The 23,244-nt window shown below is 39.6% G+C and overlaps 1 protein-coding gene across 1 annotated transcript in view; it reads right to left on the bottom strand.

Annotated features, from left to right (window-relative positions):
- The window catches only part of LOC124596054 (UPF0602 protein C4orf47 homolog), a 151,941-nt gene that overhangs the window by 50,912 nt on the left and 77,785 nt on the right, over positions 1–23,244 (bottom strand). Inside the window, exon 5 of the mRNA XM_047135033.1 lies at positions 8,017–8,143. Within this exon, the coding sequence (XP_046990989.1) occupies positions 8,017–8,143 (127 nt within the window). The remainder of the gene's footprint in view (positions 1–8,016; positions 8,144–23,244) is intronic.

The raw sequence follows: 23,244 nt of genomic DNA, 5'->3' as shown, positions 1-23,244 counted from the left end.
CCCTTAAAACCCACTTCCTTTCGTCTTCCCCTCTCCTTCCCTCTTTCCTGATGAGGCAACAGTTTGTTGCGAAAGCTTGAATTTTGTGTGTGTGTTTGTGTTTGTTTGTGTGTCTATCGACCTGCCAGCGCTTTCATTCAGTAAGTTACCTCATCTTTGTTTTTATATATAATACTGCATGAAGAGTTTGACAGAGCACTGAAAGATCTAAGTCGTAACAAGACCCCAGGAGTAGACAACATTCCATTAGAACTACTGATTGCCTTGGGAGAGGCAGCCCTGACAAAACTCTACCTTCTGGTGAGCAAGATGTATGAGACAGGTGAAATACCCTCACACTTCAAGAATAATATAATAATTCCAATCCCAAAGAAAGCAGGTGTTGGCAGATGTGAAAATTACCAAACTATCAGATTAATAAGCCACAGCTGCAAAATACTAACACAAATTCTTTACAGATGAATGGAAGAACTGGTAGAAGCCGACCTCAGGGAAGATCAGTTTGGTTTCTGAAGAAATGTTGGAACACGAGACGCAATACTGACCCTACGACTTAAGTTAGAAAATAGATAAGGAAAGGCAAACCCATGTTTCTAGCATTTGTAGACTTAGAGAAAGCTTTTGACAATGTTGACTGGAATACTCTCTTTCAAATTCTGCAGGTGGCGGGGGTAAAATACAGGGAGCGAAAGGCTATTTACAATTTGTACAGAAACCAGATGGCAGTTATAAGAGTCGAGGGGCACGAAAGGTTAGCAGTGGTTGGGAAGGGAGTGAGACAGGGTTTTAGCCTATCCCCAATGTTGTTCTATCTGTATATTGAGTAAGCAGTAAAGGAAATAAAAGAAAAATTTGGAGTAGGAATTAAAATCCTTGGAGAAGAAATTAAAACTTTGAGGTTCGCCGATGACATTGTAATTCTGTCAGAGAGAGCACAGGGCCTGGAAGAGCAGCTGAATGGAATGGACAGTGTCTTGAAAGGAGGATATAAGATGAACATCAACAAAATCAAAACGAGGACAATGGAATATAGTCGAATTAAATCAGGTGATGCTGAGGGTATTAGATTAGGAAATGAGATGCTTAAAGTAGTAAATGAGATTTGCTATTTGGGGTGCAAAATAACTGATGATGGTCGGACTAGAGAAGATATAAAATGTAGACTGGCAATGGCAAGGAAAGCATTTTTGAAGAAGAGAAATTTGTTAACATCGAGTATAGATTTAAGTGTCGGGAAGTCATTTCTGAAAGTATTTGTATGGAGTGTAGCCATGTATGGAAGTGAAACGTGGACAATAAATAGTTTAGACAAAAAGAGAATAGAAGCTTTTGAAATGTGGTGCTACAGAAGAATGCTGAAGATTAGATGGGTGGATCACATAACTAATGAGGAGGTATTGGATAGAATTGGGGAGAAGAGGAGTTTGTGGCACAACTTGACTAGAAGAAGGGATCAGTAGGTAGGCTATATTCTGAGGCATCAAGGGATCACCAATTTAGTATTGGAGGGCAGCGTGGAGGGTAAAAATCGTAGAGGAGACCAAGAGATGAATACACTAAACAGATTCAAAAGGATGTAGGTTGCAGTAGGTACTGGGAGATGAAGAAGCTTGCACAGGATAGAGTAGCATGGAGAGCTGCATCAAACCAGTCTCTGGACTGAAGACCACAACAACAACATACATAATAGGTGGAATTAAATAGGTCTAGTACCTCAGCCATCATGTCATGCTAATCTGGTAAAAATTTTGTCTCCTTCAAATTTATAACATTGGATTAAATTGTACCTCAATTTGAGGATGCATTTTGCAAAAAAAATTGCATCAGTTTCTTTGTAATTTTTTTAATAACCCTAAGCAGGTTCAAAAATATTCAAAATACTTTTAGTTTCTTTAGAAAGTGTGCTGCATTACTGGATATCAACAAAAAATCTGTAAAACAAATACATTATAAACAGTGCCTGAAAGAAATAAGTGTTGATTTTTACATGATATTGAGCCGGAGATGTACCCTGTATCCTTAATAGAATATCTTCTGGAACATTCTTTTTACTCTCTTTATGAGTTCTTTGACATAAACACTTCCATATTACAAGTCAGATATGGCTCATTGACTTTTAATATTTGCTGTTACCACTCTGTAACTAAACATGATGACTTAAGTCAGATTAACAATGTACTTCACCTCTAGCAAAGTTGTAACTTCATATGGAATAATTGTAATTTATTATTGTATTGTTTTACACCTCTGTTTTACTTTAGGAAGTGCCTAAGCTTGTAATTGTTAACAAATGTTGTACCTTTGCACATAATGCAATTTGTATCTATAAGTAGGCTACTGTTCTCATGTATAATTATGACTCATTCCACATCCATACAATTATCTTGTATAGTGGAGCTATGGAACATGAATACATAAATAAATAAATAAATAAAACACGCTGATAGTTGCAATCCACCTACATCCATTCATGCTTGATGTCTTCCTCAATGCTAATCTCATCTTTCAGCAGTATAATTGCCCATGTCTTGGAGCCAGAACCATGCTGCAGTGGTTTGAGGAGCATTACAGTGAACTCACGCTGATGTCCCAGGGGACCAAATTCACCTGATGTAAATGCTATGGAAACCATATGGATCACTACCGGATGCCATCACTGCATACGCTAATCAGTGGCCCATTATTGACACAAATTACATGACCTATGGATAGACATCTAATGCCACATACCTCCACAAACCTACCAACAAACTGTGGAATCCCTGATATGCTGAATCAGTGATGTACTTCGTTTGAAATATGAACAAATGAGCTACTAAGCAGGTGGCTTAATGTTTTGGATGACCAGTGTATTATCTTTCCCAAAAATTTTTAGAATGTGGGCGAAACTGGAATTAAACAGAAGTTTGATGGTATTGCTTCATCTCCTTTCTCATACAAAGGCTTAACTATAGTGTATTTCAAACATTCAGCAAATGTTCCACACATGAAGACTAGTTACACAAATAACCAAAACGTCACTAAACTCAGAGGCACACTATTTAATCAGCTTTGTTGATGTACACTCCTGGAAATTGAAATAAGAACACCGTGAATTCATTGTCCCAGGAAGGGGAAACTTTATTGACACATTCCTGGGGTCAGATACATCACATGATCACTCTGACAGAACCACAGGCACATAGACACAGGCAACAGAGCATGCACAATGTCGGCACTAGTACAGTGTATATCCACCTTTCGCAGCAATGCAGGCTGCTATTCTCCCATGGAGACGATCGTAGAGATGCTGGATGTAGTCCTGTGGAACGGCTTGCCATGCCATTTCCACCTGGCGCCTCAGTGGGCCAGCGTTCGTGCTGGACGTGCAGACCGCGTGAGACGACGCTTCATCCAGTCCCAAACATGCTCAATGGGGGACAGATCCGGAGATCTTGCTGGCCAAGGTAGTTGACTTACACCTTCTAGAGCACGTTGGGTGGCACGGCATACATGCGGACGTGCATTGTCCTGTTGGAACAGCAAGTTCCCTTGCCGGTCTAGGGTTGGTAGAACGATGGGTTCGATGACGGTTTGGATGTACCGTGCACTATTCAGTGTCCCCTCGACGATCACCAGTGGTGTACGGCCAGTGTAGGAGATCGCTCCCCACACCCTGATGCCGGGTGTTGGCCCTGTGTGCCTCGGTCGTATGCAGTCCTGATTGTGGCGCTCACCTGCACGGCGCCAAACACGCATACGACCATCACTGGCACCAAGGCAGAAGCGACTCTCATCGCTGAAGACGACACGTCTCCATTCGTCCCTCCATTCACGCCTGTCGCGACACCACTGGAGGCGGGCTGCACGATGTTGGGGCGTGAGCGGAAGACGGCCTAACGGTGTGCGGGACCGTAGTCCAGCTTCATGGAGACGGTTGCGAATGGTCCTCGCCGATACCCCAGGAGCAACAGTGTCCCTAATTTGCTGGGAAGTGGCGGTGCGGTCCCCTACGGCACTGCGTAGGATCCTACGGTCTTGGCGTGCATCCGTGCGTCGCTGCGGTCCGGTCCCAGGTCGACGGGCACGTGCACCTTCCGCCGACCACTGGCGACAACATCGATGTACTGTGGAGACCTCACGCCCCACGTGTTGAGCAATTCGGCGGTACGTCCACCCGGCCTCCCGCATGCCCACTATACGCCCTCGCTCAAAGTCCGTCAACTGCACATACGGTTCACGTCCATGCTGTCGTGGCATGCTACCAGTGTTAAAGACTGCGATGGGGCTCCGTATGCCACGGCAAACTGGCTGACACTGACGGCAGCGGTGCACAAATGCTGCACAGCTAGCGCCATTCGACGGCCAACACCGCGGTTCCTGGTGTGTCCGCTGTGCCGTGCGTGTGATCATTGCTTGTACAGCCCTCTCGCAGTGTCCGGAGCAAGTATGGTGGGTCTGACACACCGGTGTCAATGTGTTCTTTTTTCCGTTTCCAGGAGTGTATTATCATACCCACCAGACTTTTTTTTTATTTTAAGGAGTTTATGGTGAACATTATTTCTTCTGGTTTTGCCATCTCCAGAGCACTTGGAAACCAACGTATTTTCAGCTTACATTTCTTTTTTCTTTGCCTACTCTTTGGGAGGCTTGGTAGTTCATGCCAAAACATCTCAATGAAAAAAAGGTAGTATAGTGGTAGTGCGCTTTGTATGTGTGTGTTTATCCAGAAAACATACATTAACAGTGATGACATGTGTTATAATTCAACTACCTATCCTTATCCACACCTCAATATGCACCACTCACTTTAAAATTACAACAGAAGCAGCAGAGGATCAAATTGGGAATAAGACAAGGCACAGTAGAAATCCTTGGATAGCACATCAGATACTAAATATAACTGACAAAATGAAAAAAATAAAGTAACACAGCAGTCAAAGCAAGCAAAAGGGAAAACAGATCTGTCAAAATAAGATTTACAGAAAGTGCTAAATGGCAAAGCAGGAACAGTGTAACAATACAAGTATCATTACCACCTTCTATAAACTGTTTCATTTCAGTAATATAAAATTTTTGTTTGTAACTTGTTATTATGCGTTTTAGGCATGCATAGATGGATAACAATATACAGAAGGCAGTGAGGTGTTAGAGCAGGCATGGCATCCTTCTGCTATCTAGCAGTAACACTGATAAAATGAGCTCACCTATCACTGTACAGTGCTGCCACCAGACAGATAAGTAAGGAATCTTAAATTGTACCGTAGTTCCACAGTTTTGAACTTTACTGTTTAAATAATGACTTGTGTATTGTTATATGTATCTTGTAAAACTGATTTCATCATTGTAATTGTCATGGAACTTAAGTAAATACAAATGTACATTGCCATGACTATAGTTTTAAGATATAATCAGTAGGGACTTCATCACAGAAGGGTTTTGGTGACAGAATTAGAACATGAATATTACATTGTGATGGACAATATTGAACAAAATTGTGATATAAACCTCACATGGGTGTGATAATGTTGTTGTTATTAATTCTGCAGGTTTTAAGCAACTCTTATGCGAGAAAGAAGAGATGGCTATACAGGGTGGAGAAAAACTGTGTCACAAAATTTTAGCTTGTGCCAGTAGGAACCAAAATTGCTAACATTGTGTAGGTCGACAACCACAATCTCTAAACTACAGAAACGTGGCACTACAGACGCCAATTGGTCATGGGATAGTTCATGTACAGGAAGTCTTTTACAAATTGTGTTGGCACTGAAAACAGCCTTTTTTGTAGCTAGGACATTGTTTACTTAAAGCAGGTGCTTGAATTGGTGACCCTCTGACATGACACAAGCTTGGTAACATTGAATGGTGCTTTGCCAAACTCTTTCAAAGATTCCTGGCATTGCCCTGATGTGACTGGTGGCATGTCGAACGCAATCCATTAATTCCTCTTCATTTCTAGATGGTTTGCATCCAGGTGGGTGAATTAGAACATTGAAGAATCCTGACAGGAAAAATTTCAGTGGCATAGGGCCTGGTGATCGCTGGGGCCATGTCCTACAAGCACCTCTGCCAATTACCCGGCTGTCAAAGAGTTCATGTAAATATCTGCGCACAACATGACTGTTATGTGTGGGCAACCTATCATGGTGCAACCGCATGCATAATAGTATGTCCAGAGGAACATCTTCCAGCATGCTGGGTAGTGTTTCTTGCAAAAAGTGAAGGTAATTTGCCCCAGTAAGACGAGGAGGTAGATGGACCAACCCAATCAGATGGCCACCCACAATGCCTTACCAAATGTTAAGTGAAAATCGTTCCTGGGATCCATGGACATCCATGACATGAGGATTTCCCCTTGCACGGTAATGAACATTTCAAGTGTTATAAAGACCATCCCAATGGAAGATGCACTTGTCGGTAAACAACACAGAGGCGGCAAGTCGGGTTATTGTGCAACACGTCACAGAAACCACCGGCAAAACCCTAGCCTATGTTCATAGTCTGCCACAGGATTTAGGTCTAGGACAGGGTGGAAACTAAATGGATGCTGGCCATCATCCCTCAAAAACTCCCAGAGTAAGCGATAAGTGACCCCCATGTTGTGTCCAACTGCTCGAGTACTTGCTGTAGGTGCATCCTCGAAGTGCTTGAGAACAGTCTCTTCAAATGCAGAATACCGTTATGTTCGAGGTTTTCCAGCATCACCATGATATCCTGCTAATGAGTCTATTTTGTCAAGTCACCAGTGAATTGCTGTAAATGTTTGTGGGTGTGGGTGGTGTCTTGCTGGATACCGTTCCTCATACATCTGACAAGCTTCATGCGCATTACCATTGGCCAGTCCATAAACAAAAACAACATCTCATTGTTCTTCAAACGAATACTGTGTCGCCATGCTTACTGTAAGACTCAATCAAAGGTGATGTGTGTGTGCTCCAAAGTGAGGCTTATGTGTGAATGCCTGCCTCTGATGTGAGGTGGAGACAAACAGCAAGGCCTATTCGACACATGTGCATATCACTTTGGAGCAGTGGCAGGGTGAGGTACATTTGTATATGAACAGAGAACCATACCACTGCCTGTCAACCAACAAATGGCAACAAGGAAATGCCACAGCCAATCAGAGCCCGTAGCACCAAGTTTCCTTAGTTTAAATATGGTGCATTGTCGACCTACACAACACTAGTAATTTTGTTTCCTCCTGACACCAGCCATCCAGGGTTAAAATTTCATGACACAGTTTTTCTCCACCCTGTATATTTTTGTGGACCAGTTTGAAGGGTCATATGCTGGCTTATAGCATGCATTACGTTGCAGCAAGATCTACTGTGTTGACCAAGTATGGAGACAGAAAGTACTACGTCTAAGCCACAATTAAAAGCAGCAAACTCATTGTACTGTAGCAATTCTCCTTAGATGCTGCAAGCAGTGCTCACCACCTGTGAAAAGACTAATGTATATGTTTTATTGTTGCAGTTCAGTGTATCAGTGTATTAGTTTTCATATTGGGACGATATGTCATAAAAGTCATGACCTTCTTTCTCTTTTTTCCGAAGTTATTTGAGCTGGTCATAAATATAACAAGTTACTGGCATTACTGAGTAAAACATCACAGTGTTGGCCAATAATTTTTACCAGCTCTGCTGCCATAAATATTACTACAAATTGCAAGCAGCATTGCAGAAGAAGACACCAAAAGGTACTGTGCAGTTTTACTTATGTACAACAAAAAAATACTGTGGTGGCATTTCAATCTACATGATTTCATCAATTTATTTGCGTGTGACAAAAGTTTCTTCTAGTTTGATAAAGTGCAGGATACATTTTTTTTTATTAAAGGAAGTGTACCCACATCATTGCAAACTTGTTTCAACATAAAACATAATTTTTAATAATAATTACAAAGCACATTTCACAACAGAATGATCAGATACTGCAAAGCAATATGAAAGTAATGACTACTAGGTTCACTACTAATAAAAGCACCACCAGCTATCTTTGCCACAGTAGCTGCTGTCAGTTGATTATTTTACTCACATGTATTCTGGATATGGCGAAAATGTAATATCGGGATAACCTGGTCCACCCTTCTTCGGAGGCTTCGAAAGCATATTCTTTGGCTCCTTCACTCTTGGAGGCTGTGCTCGTTTTAATGGGCTGAAAGCTGCAACAATAAGCATCACATGAAAGTAAAGTGGAAAAAATAAATTTCAGCATACAATTTTCCTAGCAATTTGAGTGCCAGGCTTGAACACAAACCTGGAACATTGCTATTGTGGGCAAAGGTCTTACTTGCTGAGCGATACAGGCATGCCTCATGACCTGCATTCTTAGCCTCAGCTCAGCCATTGCCTCTGACCTACCTTCCAAACTTCACAGCCCTCCTGCATCCTTTTTCTCCAGTAGTGCTAGTCATGTCAAGGTGTGCAGAAAGGCTTCTGTGAAACTTTTGGTCATTATTCCTTGAAGCAGCTTTGTAAGTGTCCTGTAAGAGTGCAGAAATAGATCATGCAAACATTCACCCTCTAGCACTGTATGCACATTCCCGCATCTGCTGAATCTGCACATGCCAGTTGTCAGCTGCAAATACAGCTGCCTATACAGAATAAAAATGGAACCTTTCTGCCAGCTGGGCGTTGTGTTGTTACCAGCTGCAGCTCATCCACATCACATTGCATTGGTAGGCTGGAGTATATGTCTATATCATGTTATGAATAAAGTTATGTAAAACAGCAGTGGTAGAGCAGTTTGTTGAAGAGTTATAGACACCTCAGAGTGATCACAAACCAGATCATCATGCGTTCAAAGCTTGGTCAGGAACCAGCTATCATGAGAACAGGCAGCAAAGCACAACTTCTGGTCATTCACCTCTGGAGTGAAAGCTCACAGAACATGAAACTGTAAGAAGGGGATTGTGAGGTTGAAGGTGGATAGCTTTGGAAGGAGTATGTTACACAACAGAGGGGACAGAAGGGGTATCACTTTTTTCATCTCCAAGAAGCAGTAGTTGCTGTAAGCTCCACCACTGATGACAGTTCTAAAGGTCTGATCATTAATGCAATTTACTGTGGACAAAATGTCTGTTTCCTATTTGATACACAGCTCAAATTTCTTCAATATAATGCCATAGAATTAAGGAAGATAGTTGGTGGCAGCCAAGCTGTAAAATCAAATGTTAAATGGCCACCAGGTGCACAGTTACAGAAAAGTTGTGATTAACTCTGTGATAGGCCAAGAAGAGTATGTGGCAAGTGATAAGGAGCAGAGAAAAACGCTAGAATGGTATATTTGCATTATATTTCCTGGCAGCTAACAATGTTTACATCAGTGTAGCAGAAAGAGAAATCCGATTTGAACATAAAGATTGTGGTTTCAATGGAAACTCTGAAGGTCAGACCCAAAGGAATGGTTAGTGCTGCTGAGGTAATGTGCAAAACTGAGTAGCAAAGAAATTACGCCATTCCAAGTTGACGTACATTTGAGTGAATGTGAGCACACACCCCTGGGAACAGAAAAAATTATGTATAGTGACACAAAGATGTCAAAGTGCAAGGGAAGTAATTCTTTGTTGACAGAGCCATCAGTAAACAGTAACTTGCTAGACCAGAGGCACTGCTATGTGGCAAGAATTGTCAGTGTCATTAAAGAAGAGCCAAGTGTGAAATTGCATGTTCCAGTAAGCATTGCTAATATAAGTAATGCAGAAGCGGAACTACAATGAGAAATTATTGTGGCAACAGTGTCAGATATAGATCCACAAGACATGATAGAAGTACCTACCAAGGAACAGGATGTGCAGATAGTAAATTATTGTTAACCTAATGATAGTATGAAGAAATCAAATGATGAAGCACTTGAAAGAATCAAAGAAGAGCTGCTTACTTAATTAAATCATTTATCGTTGGAGGACCTGGAAATAATTTCACCAGTTCTACTTAGCTCTTCTGATAATTTCCAAGAATGGGAGTCCATGTGAGTGCCAATTCAAGGTACTTCAGCAGTCTGGGAAACTACAAGCAATGTGAATGGATTGAGTAGGAAAGTCAGAATGTGTTTCACAACTGGCAGGGAAGAGTAACTAATAAATCCACAGTGTCAATCCTGGAAACAAGATCAAAAATTTGAAGTTGTTGGTGGGATACTGTAAAAGAGCATTGCTAAAGGAAACCATATCACCATACCTCAAGCCCTTTGCAAAAAAGTGTTAAAAGAATGTCATGATAGTTCTTTGGCTAGACTCAGTGAAAAAAGAGCAACTAACCCACAAATAGCACAAATCTATTGGTGGCCGAGCCAGGAAGCCAGTGCTCAGTTATGTTCCACATTGTGACACCCACAACAAGCAGAGTGATGTGGGCAAAACCAAAGCACCTTTGCAGAACTCCCAGAAACAAGCACATCTTTTGCATGGGTGGGTCTTGACATTGTAGGCCCCTACCAAAAAATGAATGATGTAAATTGTTATATTTTGGCTGTTCTGAATCATTTCATGAGAAATCCATCAATGACACAAATCCTAAACCAAAGTGCTGAGACTGTGGTGTGTCTATTTGTTAAAGACTGGATTTCGAAATGAGGTTCACCTTCTACTATAATTAGCATGGGGCACAGTGCATGCTATTAATTGTATGTTGATGGGCAGGTGGCATATGCTGCAGGTGACTTCATTTCCACAATCGCAGCTACAGCCATCCACCTCTACATCTGGAAACATCCAGGCAGCTTTTCAGAAAGCCGGAATAGAGAATGTGGTCACACTCTAAAACAAAAAAATCTTTCATAGCCTTTCATTCTACTTTGTTTATTTTTGAACTCTGGATACCACAAGTTAAAAAGCGCTTGATCTGTTTCATACTTTTTATTAATTTTGTAGTCGTTAGGACACTAATTCCATTAATTAAATTATTAAAAAATAAAAATAGTTCTTATTGGCCATATAGTGTACTAAATATTTATTTACCTTCAAACATTCTCCCTTCAGTGCTTTATAAATCACGTCATATGTTTCTGTAATTATTTTGGTTAATGTGCAACGTGATATTCCAGTGCTGTGTTGTAAACTAGAGTAGCTCTCTCCTGTATCAAGAAACCCCAGTGTCACAGTTTGCCTGTCTGCTGCACAAATAGCATTTCTCAAGAGAGTATTCTGTTTTGTAATATGAGAGGCCACTTTACTGAGAAAATACTGAAATATGCTCTCATCCATTCATAAGTAATTTATATGTAAGGCTTGACATCCTCCACCAGCAGCTCTCGTAACAAATTTTGCTGAATGCTTTTACTACCTTGGCGTAATACCTACAGCTTCAACCAAGTGTGTTTCTTTTTTTTCCACTGCTTTTCTTCCAAATACACATACAGTGCAATTGCGGCACCAACAACTGCAGTGCATAATAACAAGTTGTCAGCCATCTTGAAATTGGATGAAAATCATGACAACAGTGTGATACCACTTTTTAGTGCCACGTCAAAGATCTTTGTCAAAGAAATTTGATGAATAGTTGATCATATTTCTTTGTCAAAGAAATATGACAGTGTAATACTGGCCTAAGTGTGGCATGCATCACTTACAGATAGTGCACAGGTGTGTAAGTATGCATGTGTAGAAGTGATAGGTGTGTTCACCCTTGTAAGCAACAAGCTGACAACTGAGTCAAATGTAAATATTTTCTTATCTTGCAGAGAACTAGCCAACTTTCCTGACATCATTATGTTATGCTTAAGTATAAATACTTTATTTTTTATATATCACCAGTTCTTATTTTGTGTTTTGTCTATCTGTTAAGAGCCTTCCACATCAATCTGGCATTCTTTTTGAGCCACAAACAAGTATGGTAGTAGCTAGTGGCAATTTTAAATTTATTTTGAGTTGTAAGCTAAGTGAGGCAGAAGAGAAATTCCAAAACATACATGAACTCATGAATCTTTTTGAGTCATCTTCCGTTAACCATATGGTATAGGACCCAGAAATCTCATGGTACCATAGTTTGGTTACAGCTAAAATGCAAGTTAAGGTAACATTTATGACCTACAAAAGGGAAATTGATTGTATTTTAGATCTTTTACCCCAGAACAACTTGTTAGACATGAGCAGAAATGATTTGATTTTGCTGGTAATATATTTAGAACTGTCTTTTGAACCTTAACTAACAAGGACTTGGCTGAAGTTAGTAACAATTCAGAGTAGTTAGGAAAAGAAGTGCACTATAATATTGTATGAATATTTGGTAATATTACACAACACACAACAGGCAGTTACCAATAATCCCATTGCCTTTGGGAAGGTTGTTAAGCAGTTCATTGCTGATTTCAGTGATATTAACACTGGACTACAATTATCCAGAAGAAATTTCTAAAAAGAAATCAACATCTTGAATGCACATGTATACTAAATACTCTGTTGTTTAAAATTACCTACAGTCTGTCCACTGCATTAATGGATGCTTCTAATTTGATTTATGCTATTGAAACTAGTAAAGTTAATCACTTAAATAGTGTTTGTTACATCCTAAAGATTATTTGTCATTGTTTTTAGCTGTGAAAAGGAAACTAACTACCCGCATGACAATGATTTTACCTGTAAATATGCAAATTTTCTGTTCCTACAAGCAATTGAGTGATGACAATGCCCTCATGATGAACAATGCATTGACCCCTAATTAGGTGGGCCCAAATATCACTCTGAAGTCTATTGGGTGTACACTTATCCAGCATTTTTGGTGCCATTTAATATCTCTATTTGGTTCCATCCACGGGCATATTTTTTGAGAAGCCAGGACTGAAGATATTTCTTAGCTTTGTCACAAAATATTTTAGCGAATGTGAACTTACAAAAAAACTTGTTTCACCATTGAATATAGTATTTTACAAGAGCTTTCTATACAGCTGTGAGAGAGACCTCTTCATGAATGTTCAACCTTGAAACTACTGTCCCAGGAAACTGGGGACACAGAATGCACCCTTCCTACGATGGTTCACAGATGGTATCATATATTCTTTCAACTCAATAATTGACCTAACTTTCATGTGCAACGAATCTATCTCTCCCTTCAGCAAACAGATGCAAGGAACTGGTCTTCTGTTAGATGCAGAAACCTGTGAACTGTTAAAGCAACTTTTTTCACATAAACCACATACCCCGATGCACCTTATATGCAGAAAGCAAAGTATCTGTAACCCCCATTTTACTGTATTGCACAATAATATCTATTTATTTCAGCCAAAGATTTTGTTCAGTGTTAGTTTAAGTGGAACAGACAAACTGTACAACCAAATACTACAAGTGATAAGTGCTAGTGGTAATGATTTGAATGTAGTTCAGGCTTTTAACAGTCGCCAGACGAAGTGGCCGAGCGGTTCTAGGCGCTTCAGTCTGGAACCGCACGACCACTATGGTCGCAGGTTCGAATCCTGCCTCGGGCATGGATGTGTGTGATGTCCTTAGGTTAGTTAGGTTTAAGTAGTTCTAAGTTCTAGGGGAATGATGACCTAAGATGTTAAGTCCGATAGTGCTCAGAGCCATTTGAACCTTTTTTTTTTTTTTTTTTTTTAACAGTCTTTACCAGCTTCAACAAGCTATGCAGAGTACTTTTACAGTTAATCATTCAATTGGGTTAACAACAACTTTTCTAATCATTTTATTATGTTTGATCACCTTTGGTTTCTTTGGATTTAAGCGGTCAAGGCCCTCTATGCCTCCTGAGCTCAAAGCCATTACTGTTGGTGATATTGTGGTTGACTTGTCACCTATTACAAATGAAGCATAACAATTCAGGTGCTTGAGTGTACCATACTCTGACAGGATATTGGAATTAATATGGTAGATAACCGTTATTAAATGAGCCATTCTGGTAGCTCATCTGCATAGGGGAAGGTGGTGTATGAGTGTTGAAACAGAGTATGTGAATATTTACCCTTCAACACGATAAGCAAATTGCCAAGTCTGCATGCACAGCTCGTCAGTCACAAATACAGCTGGCCATGCAGAGTAACAATGGACCATTTTGACAGCTGAGTGCCATGTCATCACCAGTCACAGCATGCCTGCATCATGATCATATTTGTGGCCCATCAAGGTATTGAGCACTAAATTGTATGTATTGTTTTATATATAAAGTTATGTAAAAGTAACTGGACTACAGCTATGAGTATTGATCACCTGCTCCCCTAATGACCCCAAACACCATCACCACTCATCCTGGACCACATCCATTATATTTCCTTTATTTTAACAAATCCAATCATAGTTTCCCTTTTAGATGTTTCTAATTTATCTATAACAGGTAACATCTCCTGCATATTAAAGTTCCCCTTTTCAGTTTTAGTTTCAGCCCCAGTACTACCTGAGTATGTGCTTCAGAAACATTTCCTGTTGAGGCTACAGTTCCTTGAGCCACATTCTGCTCCTCACTTGCCACTAAATCACTCATCATGTATCCCTTGTTCTTCTTAGAACTCCTAATTTTTTTTTTTTTTTTTTTAAAACGTGGCTAGGGCCACCCGTCGGGTAGACCGTTCGCCTGGTGCAGGTCTTTCGATTTGACGCCACTTCGGCGACCTGCGCGTCGATGGGGATGAAATGATGATGATTAGGACAACACAACACCCAGTCCCTGAGCGGAGAAAATTTCCGACCCAGCCGGGAATCGAACCCGGGCCCTTAGTATTGACAGTCTGTCACGCTGACCACTCAGCTACCGGGGCGGACAGAACTCCTAATAAAACAATGTTTAATTGCTACTACTAAGGCCCCTGTTATAGATAAGAGAACTCTGAATTACTTACTGTAAGTTCTTGTGCTCTCTGGATGATCCAGCTGGTTGAGGAATGTGTGGGTGTCACACCCATGTAATGAACTCTGGACCCCATGTGTGCGCCTCAAGTGCGCACCTTCACTGCTCCTGCAGTGGCTTGAACTGTTTCCTACTCACTCCCAGGGTGCAGCACTTTCTGCCCAGATACATGGCTGGCCTCACCACAACCACTGGTGCTGCCTTTGGCCTTTTTTCCTTGCCTTGCACTGTTGATGACTCTTCATGATATTTAACTTGCAAAATGTTCATAATCCTGGGATATGAAATTAATTTTTCCATGCCAAAATCTTACTATGTTCCATTACATGCACTTTTCACACTCCACACTGTGCACAATTATAATTCTGTGTTGCTACTTGCAACCCACTTCTATTTCAGTGTTCACTTTCTACACAATTGCAACATTCCAGTAAATTGTGACACTGTTAGTTTTTCATATCTGCAGCACAGGTATCCTAAAAATGCCTCCCTTATCCTCAACACAGCTTATTCCAAAAAATTCTCTCTTCCACCTTCATCGCTGTCCTAAACATAGGTTTTTCAACAGATTATTTCCCATAAGGGATGCCATATTGCAAGAGCCTCCATGGTACTAAACCTCCGTAGATATTTCTCAATCTAGCATGAATCCATAGAACAGAATAAAATAGAATAAAAGTTTATTATCTCATAACGTACAATTCCAAACCATTGACTTAATGTACAGGAGACTCATCAAAACACAAAAACTGGTTTGCAATTTTTCTTGTAATATCATTAATATAATATACTGTACAGGGTAATTAAGTAACTAAGCAATCAATGATTTTTATTAGGAAGTTCCAAACTTTTAAAAATTAACAGTCCTAGCTGTTTTCTCTCTCCTGCTCAAATTTTAAGGTTGTCATTCATGAATTCTTCTACCAAATAGTAACATTTCTGCACTAGCAGCTCAAAAAAATGTTTTTTTTTCCTAAACTTATACTGAGCAATTCTCTTCCTTTCACTTTGTTATAAATTTTCATACCCATATTTTGTGGAGTTGAGTATAAAGTTTTAAATGGTGGGTTGGCAGTATAAAATTATTTTGATTTGTGGTGTTGCAGTCATGTTAAAAATGTGCTACAAAAGTAATCAGGGTTACTATGTACAAAGATAATCAGCTCATACATGGTTTGAGTTACCCCAAAATACAATTCTGTACCTTATTACTGACTTGAAACAGCTGTGATATACTACTTTTCTTATGTCCATATTGGTAGCATTGTACAATATCCTCAATGCAAATGCTAGGATATTTAATTTATTTGCAAGGCACTGTGTATTTAAGCCCCACGAAAGATTTTTACCCAATTCCATTCCTAGGAATTTCACACATTCCTAGGAAGTTCTTGCAAATCTTGGGTTTTTTGCCTGATCTGAATATCATTCAACTTTGTTTTGTTTTTAACCTGCCTTAACTGAGTCTTTTCCATGTTTACTTTTAACCTGTTCAAATAGGACCAGGTATCTAATTTTTCTAAAGTATTTAATAAAATTTGTGTAATCTGGTCACTACTGTTACTTTCAATAATTACAGATGTGCCATCTGTAAAAAAACTGAGTGACACTCAATATTAAGTGGTAGATCACTTATGTAAAACAGAATGTAACCTAAGATAGAACCTTAGCGTACTCCTTGTGAAATGATTATCCATTTTAAAATATAAGTTCCTCTTTGATGATATAACCACTCTTTGTCTTTGGTCAGTTAGGTATAACTTAAATAATTCTAATACAATACCTCTAATTCCAAATTTTTCCAGTTTATAGAGTAGCAAGGAGTGGTTCATACTATGAAAGGCCTTTAATGGGCTACAAAAAATTCTCGTGGCCTGCAGTGAATTGTCTAGAGAGGAGCTAATTTCTTCTACAAAACAGTTTCTGTCAGATACTATGGTTTTACCTTTTTGAAATTCATACTGATTTTTTGAGATTACTTTAAATTTTTCTATGAAATTTTGAATTTGTATGCTGTCTACCTCTCCATTTTTTTTTTTAAATGATGGAAGCAGAAAGATTGGGTGATGGTTTCCCATATGTTCTTTTTGCTTTTTTTGAATAGTGGCTCAACTACTTCATACTTAAATGTGTCTGGAAAACAACCTTCTTGAAGGGACTGCTTGACTATTGTAGATAATGGCTGTGCAATTATTTAAAAGAGACTGTCCTTAACACTTTCATTGATATCCCATCCCATCCTGCTGATGCTTTACTTTTTAGTGATAGTATCACATTTTCTATACCTTTTACAATATTTTTGCTAAATGTACTGAAAAGTTCACCTTCAAATTGCTCAGTGTTACTGAAATTTATCTTATCTGGGTAATTTTCTATGTTGATGTTTGATTTGTTTGCATTTATAAAGATTTCATTAAATAATTCAGAAATTTGAACAGGATTTAGAATAGTTTTGTTCTCTATCTTGATTTCATAAGTATCGTGGCCTCCAACTGTGACACCTATGACACCTGTTTCAACTTTGATCACTCATGGATGTACCTCTTTTTTAGACTAATATCAGTGTCCAATGAGAAGTTCAGACAGGCAGGTGCTAAAGAGGTCCAAAACTCACAAGATTCTCACAACAGTAAAGTAAATAATAATGTTGTCATATTTAACCAAAATATTGATGGATTAAAGAAAAAAGTAGATTCTCACAAAAGTAAAGTAAAAAATAATGTTACCATTTTTCATCAAAATATTCCGGGATTGAAGAATAAAGTAGATGAGCTCCTGGTTTGTTTGGATGACATTGAATCTGATAATGTAATAGATATACTATGCATGTCTGAGCAACACACTGTGTCTGATATGGAAAAGGTAAATATCAGTGGTTATAAACTAGCTGCGCATATGAGTAGAGAGAATAAGGTGAGAGGAGGAGTTGCCATATATGTCAAAAGTTGTCACTGTATAAAAAACTTAGATACAAAAAAGTTTTGTCTAGAGCAACATATAGAAGCATGTGCCTGTCAACTTAAACTGAAGGAGGGCTCTTTTATAATTGTAACAGTATATAGGTCCCCTTCAGGAAACTTTCATTTATTTCTCGAATACTTAGATGCCTTGTTGTGCTATCTGTCAGATAGGGGAAAGCTAATTATTATTTGTGGGGACTTCAATGTTGATTCACTGAAAGAGTGTAACAGGCAGAATGACCTGGAAGTCTTGCTCAGTTCTTTCAGTTTGACATCTGTCATTGATTTTCCGACTCAGGTAGTAAAGGACAGCAGTACATTGATAGATAACACTTTTATAGACCAAGATAAGTTAAAAAACATACATTCTTGTCCTGTTGAGATTGGCCTTTCTGATCATGGTGCTCAGCTAGTTACAGTATATGACATAGCTCCATTCAGTAATTCAAAACTACCCTCCAAAGTTGTGCATTCAGTTAATGACTCAATAATTAGAAATTTCAGGGAAAATTTCAGCAGTTAGACTGGGATGAGGTGTACAAGGACCCCAGTGCTAATTTAAAATATAACTTATTTCATGATACACTTGTAAGAGAATTTGAAAACTGTTTCCCCAAGAGAGTAGTTAAATCTAATTATAAGAAACCATGCAAAAAACCTTGGCTTACTAAAGGAATAAAAATATCTTGTAACCACAAAAGGGAATTGTATCTAAAACAAGAAAGAGTAATGACCCATAAACAGCCAAATATTATAAAAACTACTGTGCTACATTAAGAAAGGTTATTAAAAAGTCCAGAAGCATGTGCATCATGTCTCAGATTAGTACCTCTGATAATAAAATCAAAACAATTTGGAATATTATTAAAAGGGAGTATACTGACGATGTCAATGGATTCCAAACAGCAACAAGTTAGCTGTGCATCAGGCATTCATCAGTGTTTTCCAGAGATACTGGTTGGGATTGAGTAAAATCACTGAAAAGATTCAACTGAGTATCCGAACACAACAGGTGGTATAACATGATGTGTTTGGCAAATGTTTACTTTTACTTGGACAGCAAAGCCCAGCGGTGGTCCAAGAACAATGAATAGAAACTTGATAGCTTGGCAAATCCCATGCTGAACTGAAGGAAGTATTTGATGACACATACCAGCAAGTCCAATAACCAGATGAGCAACTGAAGAACATGGCGCAACATATGTGGAAATGACACTGTTTTACAAACAGAATGTTTTAGCCGAATACCACATTGTGAATCTGAATATGACAAAAGCTGACAAAATTTTGCATTTGGTGAAAGGAATCACAGAAGACATGCACCAAGCTCTTCTGATAAAGGATGTCAGCATAACAGAGGAATTCATCAACTGGTGCCAGCACATCATGGGTGTCTGTGTGGAAGGGGAGTGAGGGGATGGGAGAGGTGGGAAGGGTAGGGTAGGATAGGGGATGGGAGGGGAAAGGAAGTCAGATGAAAGAGGTATAACTGACTCCTGAATGTAGCCCCTACATCAGTCATGGAAGATCACCATGACCTTGCCTCTTTCATGTGTCAGGTAAAAAGAGAAGTGATACAGCAATGTATAGCAGCCATAAATGTCAGACTGAGTACAGAAGAGATAGCAGTCATGAATGTTGACCCCATACATTAGGAGGAAATAGAGAATGCTGGAAAAGATATATACAGTCTTTAGCTATCTTTAGCCATTAGTAGAATGCACAATGGAGAATGTACTCAGCCAATTCTGATATATGCCACAGCCTTCATTGACAACCCAGCAGCTGACTAATACAGGCACAACCAGTTCCTCTGCCAAAAATAATGTCCACAAAAGAACAGACATTTGGAGAATGGAGGACAGCTATGCCTCCACTATGGACACCCTGGACAAAATGTACATGTGCAGTGTGCATTGTACACTATTTAAATGTGTAGTTTCAGCTCTCTGAGACTGCAGATGTGTGTGCAAGTTGCACTTGCATGTGTGTGTGTGTGTGTGTGTGTGTGTGTGTGTGTGTGTGTGCGCGCGCGCGTGTGTGTGTATGTGTGTCGACTGCTGACAAAGGCCTTGATGGCCGAAAGCTATGATTGTGTGCATCTTTTTATTGTGCCTATCACAGCTCAGCTTCTCCACTATATGGTGAGTAGCAACTTTCCTTCTCTCATATTGTTACATTCCATTCTGGATTTTCCTTTGTTTGATTTTTGCTTGAAGACTATTTTCAGTTATATGAAAGTGATTGTGATGAAGGCCACAAATGGGAAATATTGAGATACACCATTCCTGTTTCAACAGAACAATACTCAGAATGACCAAGTGACACACCTTATCAACAGGAATGAAGAAGTGAGAAAGCTGACTTGCAAACCATCCCTGGGCACCCAGAGGATGGACAGAGAGCATAATGACACCAGGGACTGGTGACTGAGATACAGCTTGGGAGACTTGGTATGGATTTTTACACCTGTGCAGAAAGTGGGACTACCAAACAAGCTACTAAATGCTACCCTAGGCTCTATCATAGAGTTTGTTACTTGTTGAACATTTCACATGAAGTAACTGATTATGATCCTTCACCAAGAAGACAAAAATGCAGAGATGATTTCCATGTCCTCCCAATGAAGCTCTACTACAGTCCTGCGGCACAGACTGATGATGGGGGCTTCTCATTTGATGAAACTGAATGACTGCGTTATGATCATGAAGCTTCAATGAGAAGGGCTACTTCAATGCTCAACGTAATGAAGAGGGTGTGACAACATGACACAAATGTGAGAATCCTCCAGCACTGCCATACAGAGGACCACTGACAAGACCCACATTTAGGACACTGTAGCCAGCTCCAATGATACAATGAGAATTTCTGAATCAGTGGCTCACTGTTTCTCTGTGAGATGGAGCAATGTCGTGAGCTGTGCAGCATGCAATGTAGTTCAGCAGTTAGCATCGCTGGCTGGTCTTCAGTGGGTTGTCAGTTCAAATTCAATGTTTGTAATGTTAGGATATTCTGGGATATTTTATGTCTGTATGAACAGCATCTCTCTCCATCCAAGAGGCAGTTCTGTTCTGTCTGTATGTTGATGGTTTTAAAAAATGTGCTTTCAGTGCTAAGCATTGTACTTTGTTGATGACCCTGCTTTTGAATTAGACTAGGTTATTATTTGGTTTCAAGACTTATAGACAACTGTAACTGGTTGTAGCATTAATTTCTTTATTTCCATCCGTGATCACAAAATGTGACTCAGACTCAGTCTGAGGAGCTAACATTTTGTGATCAAAGACAGAAATAAAGAAATTTATTCCACACTTTCTGGATCACTGTTCAATTCACAACCATGTCACAACTTGTGAAACTAGTGACATGATTTCTGTATGACAGAGTCAAAAGCCTCTGTAAACTGAAGCAGCAAATCAGTACCGAGATCTGAAGATGGTCATTGCTGACTGAAACCAGTAGCCCGAGGACCTAAGATTTTGTGATCATAGACAGAAATAAAAAAATTTCTTCTACAATTTCTGGATCACTATTCGATTTGTGACCATGTTGCAGCTTGTTAATCTTTTGTTACAGAATATTTGTACCTGTTTAATAAATGTTGTTGGCCCATAAGTGAGAGTTACAATGACAACAGGCACACAGTTGTCATTTGGAAACATCCCACAACTATTAGAGTCAAATATGGATCAGATTACTATGAAACTTTACCCTTTGTTGATTATAAGTGTCAAATTAAAACTGCGTGTTAGACTGGAACTCATATCATAACCTTTCATGAGCGACATGTAATCCATGAAAGCAAGGGGAAACTACAACCATAATTTTTCCCGAGGGCATGCAGCTTTACTGTATGGTTAAATGATGATGGCATCCTCTTGGGTAAAATATTCCGGAGGTAAAATAGTCTCCCATTCGGATCTCTGGGCGGGGACTACCCAAGAGGATGTCATTATCAGAAGAAAGAAAACTGGCGTTCTACGGATCGGAGCATGGAATGTCAGTTCCCTTGATCGGGCAGGTAGGTTAGAAAATTTAAAAAGGGAAATGGGTAGTTTACAGTTAGATATAGTGGGAATTAGTGAAGTTCAGTGGCAGGAGGAACAAGACTTCTGGTCAGGTGACTACAGGGTTATAAACACAAAATCAAATAGGGGTAATGCAGGAGTAGGTTTAATAATGAATAGGAAAATAGGATTGCGGGTAAGCTACTACAAACAGCATAGTGATCGCATTATTGTGGCCAAGATAGATAGATACGAAGCCCACCCCTACCACAGTAGTACAGGTTTATATGCCAACTAGCTCTGCAGATGACGAAGAAATTGAAGAAATGTATGACGAAATAAAAGAAATTATTCAGATAGTGAAGGGAGACGAAAATTTAATAGTCATGGGTGACTGGAATTCGTCAGTAGGAAAAGGGAGAGAAGGAAACGTAGTAGGTGAATATGGATTGGGGCTAAGAAATGGAAGAGGAAGCCGCCTGGTAGAATTTTGCACAGATCATAACTTAATCATAGCTAATACTTGGTTCAAGAATCATGAAAGAAGGTTGTATACATGGAAGAAGCCTGGAGATACTAGAAGGTTTCAGATAGATTATATAATGGTAAGACAGAGATTTAGGAGCCAGGTTTTAAATTGTAAGACATTTCCAGGGGGAGATGTGGACTCTGACCACAATCTATTGGTTATGAACTGTAGATTGAAACTGAAGAAACTACAAAAAGGTGGGAATTTAAGGAGATGGGACCTGGATAAACTAACTAAACCAGAGGTCGTACAGAGTTTGAGGGAGAGCGTAAGGGAGCAATTCACAAGAATGGGGGAAAGAAATACAGTAGAAGAAGAATGGGTAGCTTTGAAGGATGAAGTAATAAAGGCAGCAGAGGATCATGTGGGTATAAAGATGAGGGCTAGTAGAAATCCTTGGGTAACAGAAGAAATATTGAATTTAATAGATGAAAGGAGAAAACATAAAAATACAGTGAATAAAGCAGGCAAAAAGGAATACAAACGTCTCAAAAATGAGATCGACAGGAAGTGCAAAATGGCTAAGCAGGGATGGCTAGAGGACAAATGTGTGGATATAGAGGCTTATCTCACTAGGGGTAAGATAGATACTGCTTACAGGAAAATTAAAGAAACCTTCGGAGAAAAGAGAGCCACTTGTATGAATGTCAAGAGCTCAGATGGAAACCCAGTTCTAAGCAAAGAAGGGAAAGCAGAAAGATGGAAGGAGTATATAGTGGGTCTATACAAGGGCGATGTTCTTGAGGACAATATTATGGAAATGGAAGAAGATGTAGATGAAGATGAAATGGGAGATCCGATACTGCGTGAAGAGTTTGACAGAGCACTGAAAGACCTGAGTCGAAACAAAGCCCCGGGAGTAGACAACATTCCATTAGAACTACTGACAGCCTTGGGAGAGCCAGTCCTGACAAAACTCTACCTTCTGGTGAGCAAGATGTATGAGATAGGCGAAATACCCTCAGACTTCAAGAAGA

Source organism: Schistocerca americana, chromosome 1 (genome assembly GCF_021461395.2).
Source record: "Schistocerca americana isolate TAMUIC-IGC-003095 chromosome 1, iqSchAmer2.1, whole genome shotgun sequence".
Lineage (NCBI taxonomy): Eukaryota > Metazoa > Arthropoda > Insecta > Orthoptera > Acrididae > Schistocerca > Schistocerca americana.
Note: the sequence above shows the minus strand (reverse complement) of the source record. Positions and strands in the feature narration are given on the sequence as shown.